Source organism: Zosterops lateralis (genome assembly GCF_965231275.1).
Source record: "Zosterops lateralis genome assembly, chromosome: 2".
NCBI lineage: Eukaryota > Metazoa > Chordata > Aves > Passeriformes > Zosteropidae > Zosterops > Zosterops lateralis.
In genome coordinates this window covers 87,087,298-87,107,558 of record NC_139763.1, presented here as the reverse complement: position 1 = coordinate 87,107,558, position 20,261 = coordinate 87,087,298, and the positions used below count along the sequence as shown (strand labels likewise).

Sequence of the window (20,261 nt, the reverse complement as noted above, 5' to 3'; positions counted from 1 at the left end):
AATAATTTACCATGATAATACTCCAGGTGTAATTATAATCATCTCGGCACCAGTGCTCATAAAGAGCCCTCAAACTTCAGGGCATATTACAGAGTCTGATTCAATCTCTTATAATCCTACTTTTAGCATCTTACTCATGACATTTGCATATAAATCAATGGCATAAATTACATGTTACACAGGATTGGGCTTGCAGAATCTAGAGGTGTTGATGCCCTTTGCCTGTAGCTAGTATAGACTTGGCAATTCAGAAAGCTTTCAATAATGACATTTGGAGCTGCAGTATTCAGAAACCAACCTTATCATGGGAAGTAAGACTTTAGAGTTGAGAATCACGACTCAGGATTCCACACCTAAGGGGGTGTAAATGCTACAACCCAATTTAAAAAAAGCCTTAGAAGAGAGAAGTTCATAAGATGCTTATAGGGCTGGAGCACCTCTTCTGTGGACACAGTTTGAGAGAGTTGGGATTCTTAAGACTGGAGAAGGTTCCAGAGAGACTTTATTGCTCCTTTCAGTACTTAAAGGGACTCCTAGACAGCTGGAGAGGGACTTTAGACAAGGGTATGGAGTTTTAGGAAAAGGTGAAATGGTTTTGAAGTGGATTAGATAGTAGGAAGAAATTTTTTATGTGAGGGTGGTGAGGCACTGGAATAGGTTGTCCAGTTAAACTGTGGATGTCCATCCCTGGAACTGTTCAAGGCTTAGAGCAACTCAGTCTTTTAAAAGGTGTCCCTGCCTACAGTGGGGAACGGGGGTTGGAACTAGAGGATCCTTAAGATCCCTTCTAACCCAAACCACCTGTAAAATTCGAATAGGCAATATGTAGGACAAAATTCAATTTTATTTTTGTGACTGATATCTTTATTTTAACATTATGAGAACCAAGCAGTAAAAACATCTTCAAGATTTTATATCAATTTTATCTTCCCCTTTACACACATACGCTGAGGAGACGGAATAAGTACAATCTTCCCCCAACATATGTCTCCATAATGAGTTCTAAACAATCTGCTTATTGGGTCTCATTTTATGCACAAATAAAACAACCAGCAGTACAAGCTGTGATAAAGTGTTTGCACAGAGCAGAGAGAGATAAAAGTGTTCCTAAGGTGTCATTCCCTGAATTTACCTGATCACAAGGAGCTGAACACGTGCCATTCTTGAACAGCAGTTCTTTCCATTCCCAAGAAAAATATTACTGGATCCACACACTAAAGTGACAGGACGTATCCCTCTAGTGGTGTAAACTGACATGATTCAATTACCCACTGATCAGTTAAGCCATAAGGTTTCAGGGCAACATTAAACTGTATGGAAAGAGGATCCTTTGCCACAGGCAACCTGAGGCCACAGGAAAACACTCCATTGGCATGACAAGCATATTTTTAATAATACTGAAAATAAGCATTTCAGTAGCTCTGTTTGGTTTTTGCTATTCCAGAAACAAGACATTCTCTCCATGGGTCGTACAGATCAGAGAAAGAAAACTCAATGCCTGGACAGAGGTAGATTTGATCCTTTAATCAGACAGACCACATTTAGATGCAAAGAACTTCAGGCTGTCACATTATATCCAGTGCAGTAATGGACTGAACAAGGCATAGCTCAAGGTTACAGAGGAAAAGTGGTGATTTTAATATGTATTCTTGTAACAGCTGAAGCAGTCAAAGTTGGTTTTGTGGAAGTCAAGTTTACCTCTACAAAACATTTTCAAGGGGGAAAAAAAAGGCATCTATTTATTGTAATAGTTTGGGGCTGCCTCTTCAATACTAACCTTCTGAGTGCAGTGACTGAAAGTTTTGTCAGAGTTCAAAAGCAGAGAACCAAGCCAGAGAGCAAGTTAGAATTAAATGCATATTGTGATGGAGAATACTCCAGAAAAATGCCAAATAAATAAAAATTCCCTAGTGATTGAAATTAAGGCCTAGCTATTATTTTTTCTTGTATTTCTTCAGAAATCAGACTGGATGACAACCTACATTATTGGTATCTACCACATAAAACCCATCATTAATTTATCATCTTCCCCAGTTTTAAAGCTAGTTTCATGTCTGACTTCTTTTTCTAGTGTGATGGAAAATCTTCTCATGTCCAGCATGCACATGATGAGAAAAGAAAGAAGCATAAATATTTTTTAGTATTTAGCTAAAGCCAACCATAATTAAATACTATAAAAATTGCCTACATTTTCCCACATTTTTGCCATTTTTGCTACTTGTATTATTTAATATTAACTATTACTTAATAATTCATAGTTCTCTCCTTAGTTTCTGAACAACTGCAATTTCAAATTTTTTATTATTTTTTTCTGTCAAGAACTTCTAATATTAAAATAGTTTATGATAAGAACAAAAAATCAGTGCCCTACAAGCTTCCTTATTATATTAACTGAACCTTCAAAAGCCTGAAAAACTAAAGTGCATCAAGCAGACCAGAATCCTCCTCATTGTTTACAGCCGGTTTTATGCATCTTGATCAGTCTGATACTCTTCCAGACCCCAATCTTTAAAGTCTAAATCTGTGGAAGTAATCTAGGTCTGAAAAATATAGGAAGACAGGTCTGCATATAAAAGTCTACGAGGATTTAGACAATGTTTTGACATTTTAGGTGTATTGTCACCACCATCACTAAAATAAATTTTATTTTAGTGCTTTATAGCATGATGAAAAGTAGTCATATATGTTAAATACATCTCTACCTAATGCTGGAAGCAGTTATATACAAACTGAACTTCAGAAGGCAAGACAGTCTTCAAGATAGATGTATACATTCTGAAACAGCAGTATTTACAGTAGGAAAGGTCTGTGTTTAGACTGGCATTTCTCAGCTTACACAAGGAAAAGTGAGAAGAAATAAGATGTGGAAAAAGAAGTCTGTGTGTTTATATGCAGGTATAATAAATTCTGCTGGCCAGCAGGGTGTAAGCACTGTGTACAGCCCCCAAGGTCTGCCCAAAGCTCCTCCTCAAGTCTTTGGATCGCCTTCTGAAGCACAAAACACACAGAATTATCAGGCCTTTACTGGTACACTTTATTCTTTTCCCTTGTGTCTCAAGTCTTTCCATTTTTAGATTGTACTTGCCTCTGGATACCAACTCTGCTCGAGATGCATTTTGCATATTATGGGTGTAAGTATAGTACGCGTAGTAAGCACTGAGGAAACTAAATAAGGCATCAGAGGAGAGGAAAACCCCCATTTAGCAGGCAGTGCTATAAAAAACTCCTTCCTTCTCCCAGCCCACGAGTATGAGGAACACTTGTCTCTTCATTGCCTTCAGGAAGAAATTCCTGAATGCGAAGGGGGCGAGGCCCTGGCAGAGGCTGCCCAGGGAAGCTGTGCATGCCCCATCCATGGCAGGGCTGGAGGCAGGCCCATGGATGGGCCTTTGAGCAATGGTCTATGGAAGGTGTCCCTGCCCACGGCAGGGGGTGGAACTGGACGGTCCTTAAGGTCCCTTCACAACCCAAAGCTGTGAAGAGCTGTGTTTCAACAATACGAAGACAGCACGCTGCCTCGCTCGCCTTACAAACACTCCATGAAGTCTATAAATAAAACCAGAGCGGAAAGCTGAGGGAGGAAACCCTCTCACTGCCCCCAGACCGGCGTGAGGAGCGGGTGAGGAGAGCGCCCCGCCTCACCCTCACGGCAGCACCGCGCGGGCTCCCCGAGGGCCGAGCGTGCCCCGCGCCGGTGTTTCCCCACAGGCTTTCCCCACATCCGCGTCTTTCACCACAATCTATTTCCCCGCCCCCGTCTGCTCCGTCCGGCAGGCCGCAGCCCGTCCCCATGGCGACCGCGCTCCGCCCCGGGGCGGGCCCAGCGCCGGCCCCGCCCGCTCCTCCCGCCGCCGCCGCGCTCCGGGCCCGGAGCCTTCTCCCTTCTCCCGGCGCTCCCGTGCCCCGGCTCCGCTCGAGCCCGGAGCGGGCGCCGCAATGCCTCCGGCCGCCGACCGGGAGGGGTACTGGGGCACGCCGACCTCCACCCTGGAGTGGTGCGAGGAGAACTACGCCGTCTCCTACTACATCGCCGAGTTCTGTGAGTGCCCGCTCCGGCCCCGGTTCCTGCCCCGGCCCCGGGGCCGCGTCCCGCCGCCGCCTCCTTCTCCCTTTCCGCGGCCCTTCGTGCTCCCTCCCCGCGGCGGGGGAACCCCCCCTCCTCCTCCTCCTCCTCCTCCTTGGCCCCTCTTTCTGCGGGGTGGCGGTGCCGCTGCCCCTCAGCCGGCCCTGGTGGGTGGGAAATGGGTGTTTTCTGCCGCCTTTCCCCCCAAACCCGTGTGGGAAGCGCGGGGTGGTGTAGCCCCTCTCTCCCCATCCCAAGTGTGTCTCTTGGGCCTGTGTCCATAGGGATGGCAGGGCTGGAGCGGCGGTGCCGGGGGCCTGCGGGGGTGCCTGGGATGGAGTGGCACATGAGGTGGGTCCTGGGGGTTGTCACGGTAGCGGGGGTGGCTGTGTGGCACCGCAGACACGGGTGGAGAGAGGGAATTCCGCTGGAGTTGTGCTCAGGGCGCCGCGCCATGAAGCCGCACGGGTCTGCTGCTCTGCTCCCCTTGAGCTGGAACCATCTGCCCAGCCTGGATGGTCAAACCAAGCGAAACTGCTCAGGAAGAGAAAAGGTGTCTTCCTAAGCAAGATACGCCTCCATCCAGGGAAGGATGAGGCACCTTCCCCCGGCTGTGGTGCCTGTGATGGCCATCGTCACCCAGGCGGCTCTGCTGCAGGTGGTGCGAGTCCAGCGAGGCTTGAAGGGTCGCTCTGTTGGCCGTGGTTGTCTTTTAGGGTAGCTCAGAGCATTGGCAAGAGAGCAGGACATTGGTTTGACCTCGAAACTCTGTTATTCAGAAACAGGCAGGATTTAGCATGTTTTAGGGGAAGAAAGAAGGTGCTTCAACTACAGCGTCATCCGTCAGGTGCTTGAGAAAGGAGTGTCTTGCAGGTGATAAAAGATCAAGCCCTACGTCATTGAGGTTTTGTTGAAAAACGAAATATTTTTGTGTCCTGGGCAGTGACTTTAAAGGGTGTAGTAGTTATAATTATGTACTGCTGCCTGGCAGACGCCCTGTACTACAGAAAAGTTTCACACATATAAGGTAGGTGGCTGCCTTTGAAGTGTTGGGGCTCTGGGTGCCAAAGTGCCACTTCAGGCTCACCTACCCTGAAGTGCTTGAAGTGGGCAGTCTGTAGAGGCCTTTCACATTGCTGGGATGCTTCTAGAGCTTGGCATGCAGAAGATGAAGGGTTCTGGGTATCCATGCCAAGCTGTTACTCCTGGTGGCAAACACTGGCATGGGTGAGGATCCAAAATGAATAATTGTGAAAGAGGCTTCACGAGGAATGGGAAGGAGAACAGGATCTGAAATGAACAACGGCAGCATAAGCAGCTTAGAAACTCAGAGGAGAAAGGAAGTTGATATGTAGATTTATGGCTGAGAAGAGGCAGGCTGGCTGAAAAGGAAACAAAATTAAATACTCTTAAAAAGGGACAAACTTAGAAGTTTAAATAGAATGTGGCTTTTGCAGAGTGTGTATTTTTGTGTCTTCCTTGTTGTCAAGCATAATTTGTGAGATAATTCTCATAGGGAAGAGGAAGTTCTGTTGTTTCACTAATGTAAAAATAAATTTGACTAGCATGTAAATTTTTAAAATAATCCCTGCATTGTTAGCCTTGTTAACTGATACTTTTTGTCTGCTTTTGGATTATTCAGGAGAAGGAAGAGGATGAGAGTAAAGGGAGGCAGAAAGGCTTGTGTTTTGAAGAAGAAGGGAGTAATTATACAAGGTCTGGTCCCTCCTTATAGTTTTGGTATTTGGGACCACAGTTTGTTTGTCTGTCAGTTTCACTGAAAAAAACCCCTGTATATAAGGGCTGTGATGTAAGATAAAGTATTTAAATGGTTGAAGTTTAAAATGCAAAACAGTAAGTAAGGTGTAGGGTTTGCTTAACAGCAGCTAATTTCAGTCCAGATGCCAAGATGGGCTAGATTTTCTTCAGCTGTGGCTCTGGAACAGTGCTTTCAGGGTCTGAGGCAGTAAATGTTGTGGGGATACTATTTGAAGTTTTACCTTACAGAAGCGTGAAAATCAATTTCTGACTTGTTACCACTCAGGTAAAGCTGATTGTATGTAAAAAAATTTTCATTAAGTGTTTGTTATTAATAATTTATAAGAAACTTTAGAGGCTGAAAGATGGAAGAATACTGGCAGGTCCAAACAAAATAGGTTTCAGGCTGAAGAACCGAACAGAAAGCTTGTTGTGCAAATTACATTTTTGTGCCATTTAGCAATTTGGTTTTAACATACTACTTTTAGTACAAAATTGCTACGTTGTGTTCCAAAAGCCCACATGCAGTTCCTTGCCATTCACTCCTTAAGAAACTGGTGTAAATGATGGCAGCTTATCAATCTTATGTAGTGAGAGATGTGGAAGTGAGGTGAGGTGGTGGTGTAGCACTTCATACTTGCATTCCCTTGATGCGTCCCAAACACTATGACATGTATTCAAAAGTTCATTTTTTTTTTAATAATGAAAAATGCTTTTTCTTGCCTTTCTGGGTCTGCACCTAGTCAGTTTTTCTTTCCTGTGGAGGTGGATGACTAACTGCTCTACATCTGTCTGTAGAATATTAAACCAATTGAAACGGAAAACCAGTTGAAAAGAATTGTTTTGCAAGCTTAACTCTGTTAAGCTTTAAAATTAGTCTTATATCCTTCACTGCTCAAACCTATTGTATGGTGTAGTAATTCCATTTCCAGGGTTTCCCATTGATTGACTCCTGTGAGCTGGAGGGCAAGTAGTAGACATGATATTTTTTTTTTCCCTTCTTTACAACTGAATCTTTCCAGGACCCAGTGCTTGAAAGCTGAATTATCCAAACTTTTGTACACTTGATGAAGAAAAATAGTAAAGGATAAACCTCCCATCCTCCCACATAAGCATATAGAGAAAGAGCAAATATAAGTTGTGGTTTTTAACACTTATCACTCAAATGTTACAGCTTACTCCTTATTTTAGCAGGGTTGATGTTTCAGGCCAGTTTAGCCCACGTTGCATTGAGTTTTGATGTGAATATCTATGGCAAGAGCCTTACCCTTCTTGCATTCAGTCATCCCTGTAAGAAGAGTTTCTCTTGTAGAATATGACGAGTCAATAGAACTAATCTTCACATATTCCCTTTGCTGAAAGCATGTCAAGTAGTAATTAATTAAAAAAAATTAGATTCAAAGGAGCCCTGTGTGGTACATGGGGACTTATAATTCTCAGTCAGGAGAATCATGGGGGCGAATTTGTTGTTGTTATTAACAGAATGCTGCGTTCCAGTTTGGATCAAACTTGAGTCATGTTTCCAGTTATGTTGCTTTGAGCTCTCATTGTCCACAAGCAATATGCATCATCTACAACATGACTGGTTTAGAGATAGCATATCCTTATGCTGGCATTTACAGCAGCAAGCATCTAGAACATTGCTTCAGGCTTCTCAAGGAATTGGTGAAATTGTTTCTTTCTTGGCTTCTGGTCTTGTCTCAGCATGTTCTGATATCTTCGTATAAGAAAATATTTATTATTATTATTATCATCATTACCGGAGTTAAATCCATTAGTTTTTGTTTTCATTGGAGATCTGGTAAGTGACTTCTTGTAACTGGGATTTCCTTATGGGACTCTTATTTAGGAAAGAAAACCCACCCATGTCATGAGAATATGCCCATGTTTCTAGCTATTTTTGTTCTGCTTCCTTAAAGCCTTCTGATTTTTGTCTCAGACAAGAGCTAGAGATAAGATTACTGTTATTCAATGTAAAATATCTCAGTATCTCACATCCTAGATGGCATGGAGTGCAGTCCAAGCATTCTGTACATTGTGAACAGTGACACAAAAATGCTCTTGTTTCTTTTTAGGCACTGCTCGAGAAGACAGTTGCCAAAGATGCACAGATCTCTGTTTTCCATGGGGATCACTTTAAAACATAAAAACTCGAAAAATTTACTTGAACTTAGAATAGGGTCATTAATGTTGAATTTGTACTGCCACGTATGGATTGTCACTTGTTCCTCATGGGTGTCCTGTTGCATTTTGCCTTTTTTGCCAGAGGCTTTGGAAAGCAGCCAGAGGCTGTTGGGCTAGGTACTCTCTGTGTGAGAGTAAGAAAACTAAACTAAAGCCAACTGTCTGCCTTCAAGAGCTCTGCCTGTTCTTTCAGTGATAAAGTGGCAGATGAAGGAAACATCATCAGGTTTAATTGGGTGTGATCTGCCCAACTGCCTGGCTGAGATGGAGCTATGTAAAGATGACATGACACAGAAGAGTTCTAAGGAGTGGTTTAACAGAAGACAATGTCACAGACTTGTAGACTTTTAAGACTGAAAGGGATTTGAGCGTGTAAATTTAATTACCTCATTGGAGGAAACCGCATCACACCTTTCTTCTGGAAATATATCTGGCTTCTTGAGGGAGCTCCCTCAACTGAGGGGACACTGCAAGCAAAAAGATAAGGGAAGCATTAAACTAATTGATGGTGAGTGTAAAGTCAAGTGGAGTGTGCAGAACAGTGCTCAGCTGTGCGGTGCATTTTAGGATGAACACTTCTAGCTTGCTTTTTTATGCTGCAGACAAAAAGAAGTTGAAAGACGAGTTTCTTTCTCCAAAGAATAATATAGCAGAAACAAAATCATAAGCCAGATGGTCTCTGCTGTCATGTTTTTTATTTCTTTCTATTTGATTTTGAATCAGTGGCAAATACTGTTGCATTAATTTATTTCCTTTCCTAGGCTGTAAAAGTACATTCTCAGCTAAGCCTGAAGTTAGTCTTGTCACACTGTTTTGATGCATTTTGCCACCACTAATGATTTGTATATTATTTTTAATTTTTCCTTGCTTTTTATCTTTCATCCATGATGCAACTCTACCTTTTATCTCATGACAGCTTAATTTTCAGTTTTCCCACCAGCCTTCTTTGAGAGTTGGGGTCGAAGGCTCTTGGAAAGTTGATTTCTCCAATCAGTTCTTATTTATCCATCAAGTTATGGATATGCTTAAAACCTGGCAGGTGCTGTGCTAATGGACCACATGTGTGTTTAGCTACTAATATGTGTAGTTATTAAGCAACAATAAAATTCTTAAATATGGTTTAACAAAACATTTGATTACTCTGTAATTAGTGCTTCATATTCAATACTTGTACAGCTGGCAGTTGGACATCTGCCACTCCAAATGGTAACAGAGCAGTGACATTTGTACAATTTAATTTTTCTTATGTGCAAACTGAGGCAGACAGGTTTATGAACTGCATGGTATGAATTTGCAGAATCCATACTTGTAGCTAGAAATAGGACAATTAATGTAAAATAAATGATTGTAAAGGAACACTGCTGGCTTTTAAGTTAACGAGCTTTTAGTCACAGATTAAAAACTTTTGTCATAATTGAAAGACAAAAAGTCTTGTGTGTGTGAAACTGCTATTTATGTAATGTATTTTCTATATTTGCTGGTGCCTTTCACAGATAAGTGGGAAATATTTATTTTTTTTAATCAAAAAAGATTTAATTATTGATGCAAAAATGTTCAAAGGAAGTCTGGGAATTGTCTCCAGTCCCAACAGCTCAGCAGTGTGTGGTTGTTTTATCTTGCAGCACGTGCAAGTGCTCACACACTTGGCTGTTTCTCTAAGTCCCTCAAGAGGATCATGGAAAGGTTTGTGGCTCAAGAAAGGTTAATAAAACCCAAAGAGTTCTTTTAATTCAAAATGTGTATCAAAACATGACATCATAATGCTGGAAGAGAACCCACATGCAGGTGGTTATCAGGGCAGAGCTACCTACCTTAGATTGCCTTCTAGCTGGGGGGCTCTTTGCACCTGCCTCATTAATTACACTCCTTCTTCCGCCCATTGGCAGAGAAGCTGAGCTGCTGCATGAATTAAAGGTGCTTGGTTGTTCTGTCTGTGGAAGTACTACAAAGAACAAAAGAATGTCTCAGGAGGAGAGAAATTCTAGAGAAGGTTGGAATAACAAAAACCCCAGAGCAACACTGCTTCAGTGTCAATCATTTACCATTAATTGATCTGAATATGCCCATATAGGCAAGCTCAGGGTAGAGGCTCAGTGATTTTGCTGGGTGTACTGTTTAGATTTAAGGTGCAGACCCTTCTTTTTACTTGAAAATGCAATTATGAGTTTTCAGAGGTTTTGTGCTAGCTCAAAAAAATGGACTGTCTAACTGTGATATTTTTTTCTGTTTCTAAAAATTAATTTCCTTGAAGAAATATGCTGCATGTGCACTGTGGCCAGTGACTGCAAAACTGATATTTCTAAATGATCACTGCAGTCAGCATCTCCAATAAAGGATCATTATATCCTTTACAGTCAAGTCCATCATCTTCTGGCAGAGTAACTACTTCAGTGTGTCTGGAGTGTGGGAGGCAGAAGTTGTTCTCTCTGTCAGTTGCACTAGAGAGATTGCACCCTTTGTGCCCCTTCCTCAGTTTTAGAAGATTCCTCTTCAGTTCTCTGCCTCTCCACCAGCTGGTGACTTGACCTGTCCTGCACATTGCAGTGCTTTCCTGAAGGAAATTCCAAACTTTACTTCAAATTCGAGATTAGTGTCCAGCAGTGTGTCTATTTCCCAGCTGTGTCCTGGGGCTTTAGTTTCTTATATTTGGTTTTGCCTTGTTCCTTGGTTCCTTTGGACATGTTTTCTGAATTTAGTGTCCTTGGAGTGACCCTGAAATGGTACGTGCAGAGCGTGTGTGTCTCTTAAAGGATCTCTGGCTGGCTTTGTGAACAGGAAGGTATTTCCCCTTAGCCAAGTCCAGGTACTACTGTGATTCTCCTCTCTAACCAGAGGAACTGGAGAAGGGGACAAGAGTACCCTGATTTAGCTGGGCAAAGTTCAGGATGTTAGTTTGAGACTTGACTTTTATATTTGAGATGGCAAGATTTAGACTTCTTCGGGCAGACAAGCAGAATTAGAAAAAGATGTGGTGTTAGGAGTGAGCTGAACATCTGTATGTTTAGTATGAATTTAGTATGAATTTTATATGTATTCCAACTAGTAGGATTTCAGGATATCAACTTAATGATCATAAGGCATGACCCTAGAAGCTCTTGATTTACACAATGCTTTAATGAGCTCATTCTTTGCAGTAAGCTCATGATGCCACTGCTCTGTAGGCTGGATTTTTAGCAATTGCTAATTCCAGTTGGATAAGGATTTTCATCTGAACAAGAATCAGCATCTGGGCAACAGGTACAGTATTAGCTCAAAGAAGTCCTTTAGAGCCCTGAGCATTAAAATTAGTCTGGGCACTTTCAGTCTTGGGACAGAGATATTTCTGTGTTAGCCTGATGAACAAATGACATCTTTCTTCATCTTGCCTGGTCATCACCATTTGTTTGTTCAGGCAAAGACCTGCTTCCTGACTGGAAAGCATGCTATTGTGATCCCTTCAAATGGGTATTTTAAGCTTCATTGAGGAAACCCAAGGATAATTGAAAAATTACTTGTATATCTTTGAAAAGGAGGATCTGCAGATCTGGCTTGCTCTGAAATCAAATGGCTCATCTGCAACAGGAAGCTAAAATGACCAACAGAACTAATGACTGATCTTGTCACAGACGGGAGTTTGCGTTTTTTCTCAGTAAAACAAATGTATTTTTCTTCTACAAGTACTTACCCTTTCTTGCACAGCAAACCTTTTCATGTTTGTGTGAGCCTCATTACAGATTTGATTGTTCTTGGAGGGAGTTTGTCATGCTGCTCTTCTGCGAGACACTTCCAGGTCTGGTGCTGACTCCAGATTGCAGCAGCCAAGCTGCCCTGGGTCTTACTGCATGTAGCTGCAAGGGTGTATTTCTACTGATATTTCTGCATTCCTTCCACAGGCTACAGACCTAATTAAATTTTTTTACATTTTAAATCTTATAGACTTAAGAAAAACCTCACAAATATGTAGACTCATGGTTGCTCCAGGTAATATTTTGTTCATAGAGGAAAACTGGTGTCTTTTTTTTTCTTTTTTTTCCAAGTCTTTTTCACAGTTTTGAGCTGTATAAACAGAAAGAATAAACAATACACAATGAATGTGCTGACCCCAATGTATGACTAAACTGCCTGAAAAATCAGAGAAACAAAACTTTTTGCTTTATTTTTTTTTCAATTTAGTAGCAAAAATGTAGAAAAAAGATTGGCAGTGCATTTCTGTTCATACCAGTTTAAGGCCATCTCCATAAGCCGCTGCTAGCAGCAGCAGTGTGGAAGTTCAGGGCTTTCTTTAGATGTAGCAGAGCAAAAACCAGAGGATCATTGCTGGTTTGTGCTACTGGTGAGCACAGAGTCTCTCGAAGAATCAGTTCAATTGAATTGTGTCAATGCCTTGGAAAGCGGGAAGGAAATGCACTGTGTAGTGAAATCATACAGCAGATGTTGTTTTCATTCACTTAAACAAACTGCTATGCCTTTGTGATCCATGATACCACAGTTGCTTTTCACTCGGAGTTTTGGTGGCTGTTAAATCTTTCAAGGCCCAAGTTTTATAATCCTGCAAGGCTCCTCAGAATACATTCTTCTGTACAATGTGTAATGTCAGTGCAGTACTGAAATGCTGAAACTCTTGAGTCTATCCCAATTTAATTTTCCATGTCCTTTTTTCCCCTCTGTTCTGGGCTGCAGAGAAACACTGTAAAACAATTTCTGTTTCTTAAACGCACTTCCTTCCAAGCTCTTCCATGTTGATTTCCACTTTTTTTTTTTTTTCTTTTTTCTACAATTTTCTCAAGCATTTCCTCTGAAAAATTTCCTCTGCCAGCCTTTGGGCCACCATTTGTGTTGGGAACATGGTTAATTTGTATATGGTTTTCAACTATTTTGTATCTTATTCAGCAAAACAGATTTCTGCCCAAATTCCTGCCACTTACCTTATGAACTATTATTATGTAGGTACTATTTTAATTTATATTTATAACAAAAAATAGTGTTTAAATCTTGAACCTTCAATGTATTCTATATCTCTTCCATTATCTGGTTTAGACTGTGAGATACTTAGGATTGGACTTCGATCTTACTGTCTCTGAGAAGCTTCATTTTCCCTCCAGAGAAATAGCTTTAGCCAAGGTTTGTGGATGATAGGTGATTGCCAATCTTTTTCTTTTCATTTTTCAAGCACGAACAAGAGGGTTGTCTTGAAATGAGAATTGGACAGTCACTAAAGAATACAGTTGGAGTTAGTTGTAGAATAGGAGTGACAACCTTTGAATCTTGCATTATTGAATTAATTGGGTACTGTTGAAAGTTCTTGCTGGGGGTTAGATTAACTGAAAAAAGTTATGAAGACTTTGGAGAAACAAAGTACCTACGTAAAAGAGATGAAGTTAGATATTTAGGAGTGAAGATGATGACTCCAGGTCATTTGTGTGATCAGTCGCCTGTCATCACATGTTTCCAGGTAGCTGTAGGGTTTTTCATTAAAGGCAGCCCTGGGGAAAAAAAAAAAAAAATATATATATATATATATATATAGTTATTTGTAGAAGGATTTTTTTTATTAACACTGATGATAAGAGGGTGAATGTCACCAGTCAGTGTTTGAGTGACTGCTGTGTGTCTGAATCAGGCTGTGGTTGCTGACCAGTTTCATTATCTGCATGTGTTTGCCTCCAGTTGTCACGTAGTATCTCACCTTTAATTTCCTGCTGTCCAAGTAGGGTAAAAGAATGACATGAGTCATTAGTAAGAGAGGCTTTAGTTGTTCTGGACACCCAGGGGAAATCCATATTGATAGTAAGAAAGGGAAGAAAGCTGGAGGATTTGGATTCTGAAGATAGGCTATTCAAGCTAAAGCTACAAATACCTGGACAGGAGCAGTGGCACACATTGTTCTCTGCTGCTCACCATCCAGTGAGCACGTTGGGCTCCTCTAAAGCTCAGCTCTCCTCTGTCACTGCAGAGTGCCTGGGGCAGTCCTGCCAGAGCCTCTGGGCTGATGCCCACAGCTTCCGTGCCTCAAGCTGCTTTTTCCGTTGTACTGAGGACTGACAGTCCTGGGTCGGAAGCTGCTTTCTGCTCTGGACAGACCCTTAGACTTAGAGGAGTTGGTGCAGACACTGAACAGGAAGCCAGGATGCTGACACCGGCACAGGAGAATAATGGCTGGAAGGAGTTAAGAATGATAAAAATTAAATGGATGATCAGTGTAATACATTGGTCACCGCTTAGTTTTTGCGGGGGCTGAACAGTAATCTCCATGTCTGTTATTTCCTTCCAGTTTGACATCATCAACCTGCCTTAAAATAACATTTAAAATGTGCTTTATTTTGTTTTCCAGTAAAGGATATAAAAGAAGCAAATCTGCCCTTCAGCAACAAGCTTATTGCATGTAATATTCTAACTTTACATCATCTCAGCCTAATCTCTTTAGACTTTGATTGCATTTTCCAGATGTAAGCACTTGCTTTTAGCGAGCTTTCTAGATTGGTATTTCAAATGATCTGCTTATGTCAACTGTTTTTACTTTAAATTTGCTTTCAAAATCCTTCCAGGTGTATTTCAAAGTAATTGGTGTGCTTGCTATCATCTTAGATTCATGTTTATTAGGGAAATTTTGCTTTCTTTTCCATGCGGTTTCCCATATCCTAGGAAAGCAATATTAAAATATGACAGAATGACATAGCAGGTGGCTGTAATGCAAGTTTATTCTTTGTAGTCTGGTTAATTGTGAATTTCTTGGATTGAGAATAAAATATCCTGTAAAGAAGGCGTGTACTATCATATTTGTCCAAGCTGCATCTTGCAGTCTGAAGAAAAAAAAAAAGGCCACAAATAGATTCTAGCATCTTTATTATTACATTTCTAAATACTGTTACTTTTCATGTCATGGTACATTCAGAATGCAAAAACCATTTATAAATGTTCCACGATGCTCTGCACTTGTGACAGGCACTGGTGTGATAAACACACAACTACAGTAAGATAATAGGCTTCAAAAGAGAGATAGTACTTGCATTTTTAATTTAGGTGTTGTAGCTGTCTTATTCTGGTCTATCACCTTAGAATATTTTTCATTGCAATGCTTTCATTATTATCTGTTAAACTTCACAGCTGGTCCTCCACATTTTTAATCTGCCCTTTTAATGCTCTTCTGGGGAAGAGCCATTCATGGTGATCTCAGACTTTACTCGTGAAAGGTTTTGAGTCAGATCCCTCTGAAATAATCAGCAATCACGGTTCCTCAAAAAAAAAAAAAAAAAAAAAAAGAAAATCAGTACAAGTTATGGAGCTTTAGACACTTTTTCTCCACTTATGATAGCCTTTAAGAATTCCAGGAGAAGAAGTTCATTATGCTAAACATGAGAATTGGTTACAAAAACAATGTTTCTGGAAAGTACCCAGCTCATACTGTGACTGTGCTTTGTACTTTGAAGCTCTACTTACGAGAAGTGGTGTGGTGAACTCATTCATTTTTATTTGTGGCACTTAAGGATGGTCAAGTGGCTAGAGAAACACTTTGGTGTTTGAAAGTCCTGACTTCAGTTTTATGCAGTTTTCTTTGTGACTCAGGCAGCTTCACCCTGCTTGTCTTGCAGGGATACTGAGACAGAAGACTGTGGTTGCTTACACGCTACAGTAAAGGAGACTAAATAGGTGACCAATGTGTTTTATATTTGAGGAGAGAGAGCAAAAATTTCTTTGGCCCCACAATAAATTGTTTCACTGTCTAAATTTAAATTTGCACTATAAACATAAATGTTGTATTTCTGGGATTGCAAGGGTATCTTCAAAGGTATTGGTTTCTTATGAAGAAGCAAGTGGAGCTTTGAAATGTGAATTTGTTAATTATTAGCTTTCTCTCATTAATTTTTACTATAATTTGCATAAGAAGCAAGCTCAGTGTTAGTATAGTCTTCTGTTAGGTTGTAGTTTTCAAATGCCTTTAGAGTAGCAAAGCAGTTTGCAGAGATGAGGGTAAGGAAGAGGATAGCTTAGTTGTAACCTAGGGCAATTCAGAAGCAGTTTATAATAAGGGCTTTTGTAGGACGTGCATACCAAAGAGGCTTGTGCATAAGAAAATACCCCCACACTTTACAGGTTTGGACTGAGCTTACTTGTCTGTGTTCTTAGTCAGCAGTGTCAAGAGCTTTCTCTTCTAAATATCTTTTGATTGTTTTGAAGAACACAAGTGTCACATGAAATAGTGTAATCAGACTAAAACCATTTAAAAATATTAGCTGGACTAGGATGATGAATGCCAAGGGAATGAGTTCTGCAGCTGGAATATAAAGTGTGTAAAACCATAAATCAGAATGTATCACTCGACACAGCATGTTGGAACCACTTATAAATGTGCACTGGAAATAAAAATCAAATTGTGTTGTTAATAATTAATTTTTTTTCTAAAATGGCCTCTTTACCCCTCCCCAGTCCAATACATCACTGAAATGGTTTACCTCTTCAGAAGGATATCAACTTGCATATCCTGGAGAAATGGAGGCCCAGCAAGGGAGAAGCAGCCTAGAAGGTCTAGAAGCACTGCCCTGCATGCTGACTTTAAACACTTAAACCTTCCAGCTGGCCACCAGTTCTGCAGCAGCAATGTTGCCTTCAGATTTTTTGGCCTTGTCCCAGCACTTGGACTTACTGGAAGCAGCTCTGCTGCTGCTGGGGCTGAGACACGTGCGAGTGGAACGCGGTGTGCTCACACCCGTGGTATGCATCTGAGCTGGTGCTGGCCTGGGGAAGGGGCCTCTGCTCCTGCCTTGTTTGTCACCTTTCTTCACCCACCGTGTCTTGTTTGCTCCATGGATCTTGTAGTGTGTTGTCCATCCTGTTTGAAACTCTTCCAGGATTCATGGTTTCTTTTGGGAGAGGTTGCTGCTGCCAAACGCTAGATTTCTAGATGTCCTACTGAAACTTCCCTTTTCCTCAGTTCACCATGTTAGTGCTCATCAGAATGTTCTTCTTTAGTAATGCAAATAATTTTTTTTTTTTTCAATCCTTCCCCCATGTAAATCCTTTGGATTTCACGTTATTTTCTTGTAGCTTCTGCCTGGCTGAGATTTAGGTAGCTGTTCTTTCCCTCTTCAGATCTTTCTTTTCCTGTGTAGTACTCCTAGTTGTTGTATCCCTCCCTCTCCTTTGTGCCTTACAGGTTTTTCTCATAGTAGTATGTCAACTTCTCTACAGAGCTAGATTAATGCAACGTTCCTTTGTAATGAACTTCATTACATTTTTCTGTGCTGTTTTATTTGTCCTTTAATTTTATGATTCCTATGATCTGTGTGAACTTGCTCTGATTTCTGATATTATTTTAAATACCTAAGAAGATCTAGTAGTCTCAGTAAAGATCCATTGATTTGAGTTGTTATTTATGTGTACTCATTTTTATAGTGCCTCAGGAAGCTTTCATACACAGCTTATACAGTTCAGTAGTTCCTGCAGTATTTGTGTCCTTCAGTATTTTTCCTGTTTTGTTATAAGAAGTGTGATGGCCAATACAAGTTGCAACTGATGAACTGCTGAAGCTGTAACTTCAATTAATGTCCCAGTAAACAAAATCAAGGCTAGCTTAGTATTTGGAAAGGAGAATTATACAACATAAGGAATGGATCTTGTAGCTTAAAAACAAACACCCCACACTCCCATTTTTTAATTTTTATTTTATTTTATTTTTAAAGTCAGCATTAGTACTGTGTTCCAGCCTGCAGTAACCCTGTGTTGTATTTCACTGAGTGACAGGAAGTTTATATTGATCCTTCATGCGCATTAGTATAGGGAGTCCAGTAATTACATATTGGCAAAATTCCTGTCGGGATGACTTGGTTTTCTCCCCTTGAGGTCCTTCTGAAATATCAAATGGAAACAGGAGTTTTCATTTCCTGGCACTCTGAAGTGCAGTTATTGTAGACTTTGAAGTGGAATATATTAAAACTGGCTGGTGAAAGTGAAAATCTAATTGCTGCTCTGCCCTCCTGGTGATAAGCCGTAAGCGAAAACAGAGCGAGGTTGAAGTTAGTGGCCACACCAAGTGATTCCGTGTAGTTGGTTCTTCTGAACAAGAGAGCATACCTAATGGTAGATGGTTATGCTCTCAAATTTGCCTGAATTGCATTGCTTTGCAATTTCTTGAAACTTGGTAAATTCTTTAATAATGATCTGTAGTTTGCACCAGAACTGCGTGAGATGATTCCAGAAACAAAACCATGAAATAGAATTCCTTATATCTGAAGGCAGATAGAAGGATTAATCAAGTTCTACATGATGCCTTCTGACAGGCTTTGGTTTTTATAACTATTTTTAATTTCTTCCTGCAGTGATGGAAAAAGATAAAGCTACATGATCCAGGAATTGACTGTGCAGAGCACTATGATATCCAGGCAATGAAATGGATGTTTTCAGCCTCAAAACCTTGTTTGTTTGTTTGTGTGTTTTACTTAAAGGGATACTTTGACTCTATTACAGCTTAGGAAAGTGGCTGCTATTTTCTAAAATATATATTTTTCTCCTGTTTCACAGTGGGATGCAAAAATCTTACAATAATGAAAAATCTTACTGCTGAAAGATCTTACTGTGGTGGATATCGTGTTTGTTAGTCCTGATATTAAATGAGCTCTTTATGTATAGTCGACTTTTTAAACAGCAAATGTTTTCTTTCCTCTCTTGAGGGTTTTATTTCCATTAGTTTTGAGTCTTGTAAAAACTATAAGAGAGTGAAAAATCTTCATTTGTTTGACAGAGAGCAAGAACATTTTAAAATTTGAAAAGATCCTTGTGCTTAGTAAATCTTGCTGTCATTCTGTGTACAAACATAGGAGAGATCATCTCTTAATACGAGGTAAATCACACTGATCACACCTTGTCAAAAGTTGAACACGATAATTTTTTGCTTCTTTTTTATGATAGTGCATTTCTTCCCTCACTGCATCTTTATTCTAACCCCTTTATTTTTTTTCCTAATCTTTTTGCATCCTGTTTATTATTCCTTTATGACCATGTTATTTTACAACTTATTTAAAACTTTACTTTTTTTCTCTCTTTTTACTCTTCATCCAAATTTATTGTAGCAGTTACTTTCTAATGTGGAATTAACTACATATTTGGAAAAATGGAAATTTTATGGAAGGTACTTCAAATCTGTGTCCTTCCCAACTGTATGCACAATGTCTGTGCAACAGTAAGCTGTATATTGTACCTGTGTTTGCTTGTAGAAACTATTTCCCCTTTTAGGTTATTTTTCTTTGTATTTGTGGTCAGTCTTTGTACAGACCTTTGTGTGGTAATGATAGTACACATATTTTTTAGGGCCTGAAGATGACTGTGAATGTGCATGCATTAGAAAAAGACTGGTCAGGTTTTGCTGCTGTATTTGTAGAACGGGAAGCAGATGTGGTTTAACACTCATACTATTCTTCTTCCTACAGACAGAAGCTTGTTGAAAAGATGTTTTGCATAAACTTGGTGTTGTTCTTGTACCTTATGCGTTCTCTCAATGAATAAAACATTACTTTGAAACAATGATTTGCGTTAAAACAGTCTTGAAAGACTTCTATGGAAATTCGTGCAGTCAGTCAGTCACATAATCATGATTAGACATTAATTTAGCTGTGTACCTCGTACCATGTATAATCTTCATGGATGTGGTGTGCTTTAGTACTCTGATAGGCCACCACCTCACATAATGTGATTGTGGAGCTTCCTGAGCTCCACCCTGAAAGCAGGTTCATCTTGCTGCTCATTTCTGTTGGGAAGCAGTTGTAAATATTTCCTCTCTAATGGGAAGCTTTCCTCTTTATTCTAGCCTGCATTTATTTAGGATTAGTTTATATCTATTTAGTCATTGTCAGTATGATCCTTCAGTTCAAACAGCTCCCTTTTGTCTTTGGCATTGACCCGCGTTGTCTTTACAGAGCGCGGTTTTGTTCCGTCCAGCCGTTGTTTTGTTCAGTGAGCTGAGCAATTTTTGTCCCTTCTGAAATTGTAGGCTCCCATTCATCCCTCCCATCTAAGTGGAGCTTCTCTGCACCGGATGAGCTTTCTCTTTTCTTTTATCAATAACTAGAGAACAGTGTATCCTACTGTTGACTTGCATGAAGACATAACTATTTTCACTGGCTCTGTAGGAAATAAGTTTAAGGGGTTTGGTGTGTACAGTGATGGTTTATGGTCAGTTACCATACAATTTGAATTAATTTTTCTGCCTCTTCAAATAGATTAATTCTACATATGGAATAAGGATTCATATTCATATTGAAAGGAGTGTTCATGGCTGTCATATTTA

The 20,261-nt window shown here is 40.3% G+C and overlaps 1 protein-coding gene across 1 annotated transcript in view; it reads left to right on the top strand.

Annotated features, from left to right (window-relative positions):
* The first annotated feature begins 3,879 nt into the window (after window positions 1–3,879).
* The window catches only part of ACER3 (alkaline ceramidase 3), a 55,954-nt gene continuing 39,572 nt past the window's right edge, over window positions 3,880–20,261 (top strand). Inside the window, exon 1 of the mRNA XM_083854704.1 lies at window positions 3,880–4,039. Coding sequence (XP_083710830.1) covers window positions 3,937–4,039 — 103 coding nt within the window. The 5' untranslated portion in view covers window positions 3,880–3,936. The remainder of the gene's footprint in view (window positions 4,040–20,261) is intronic.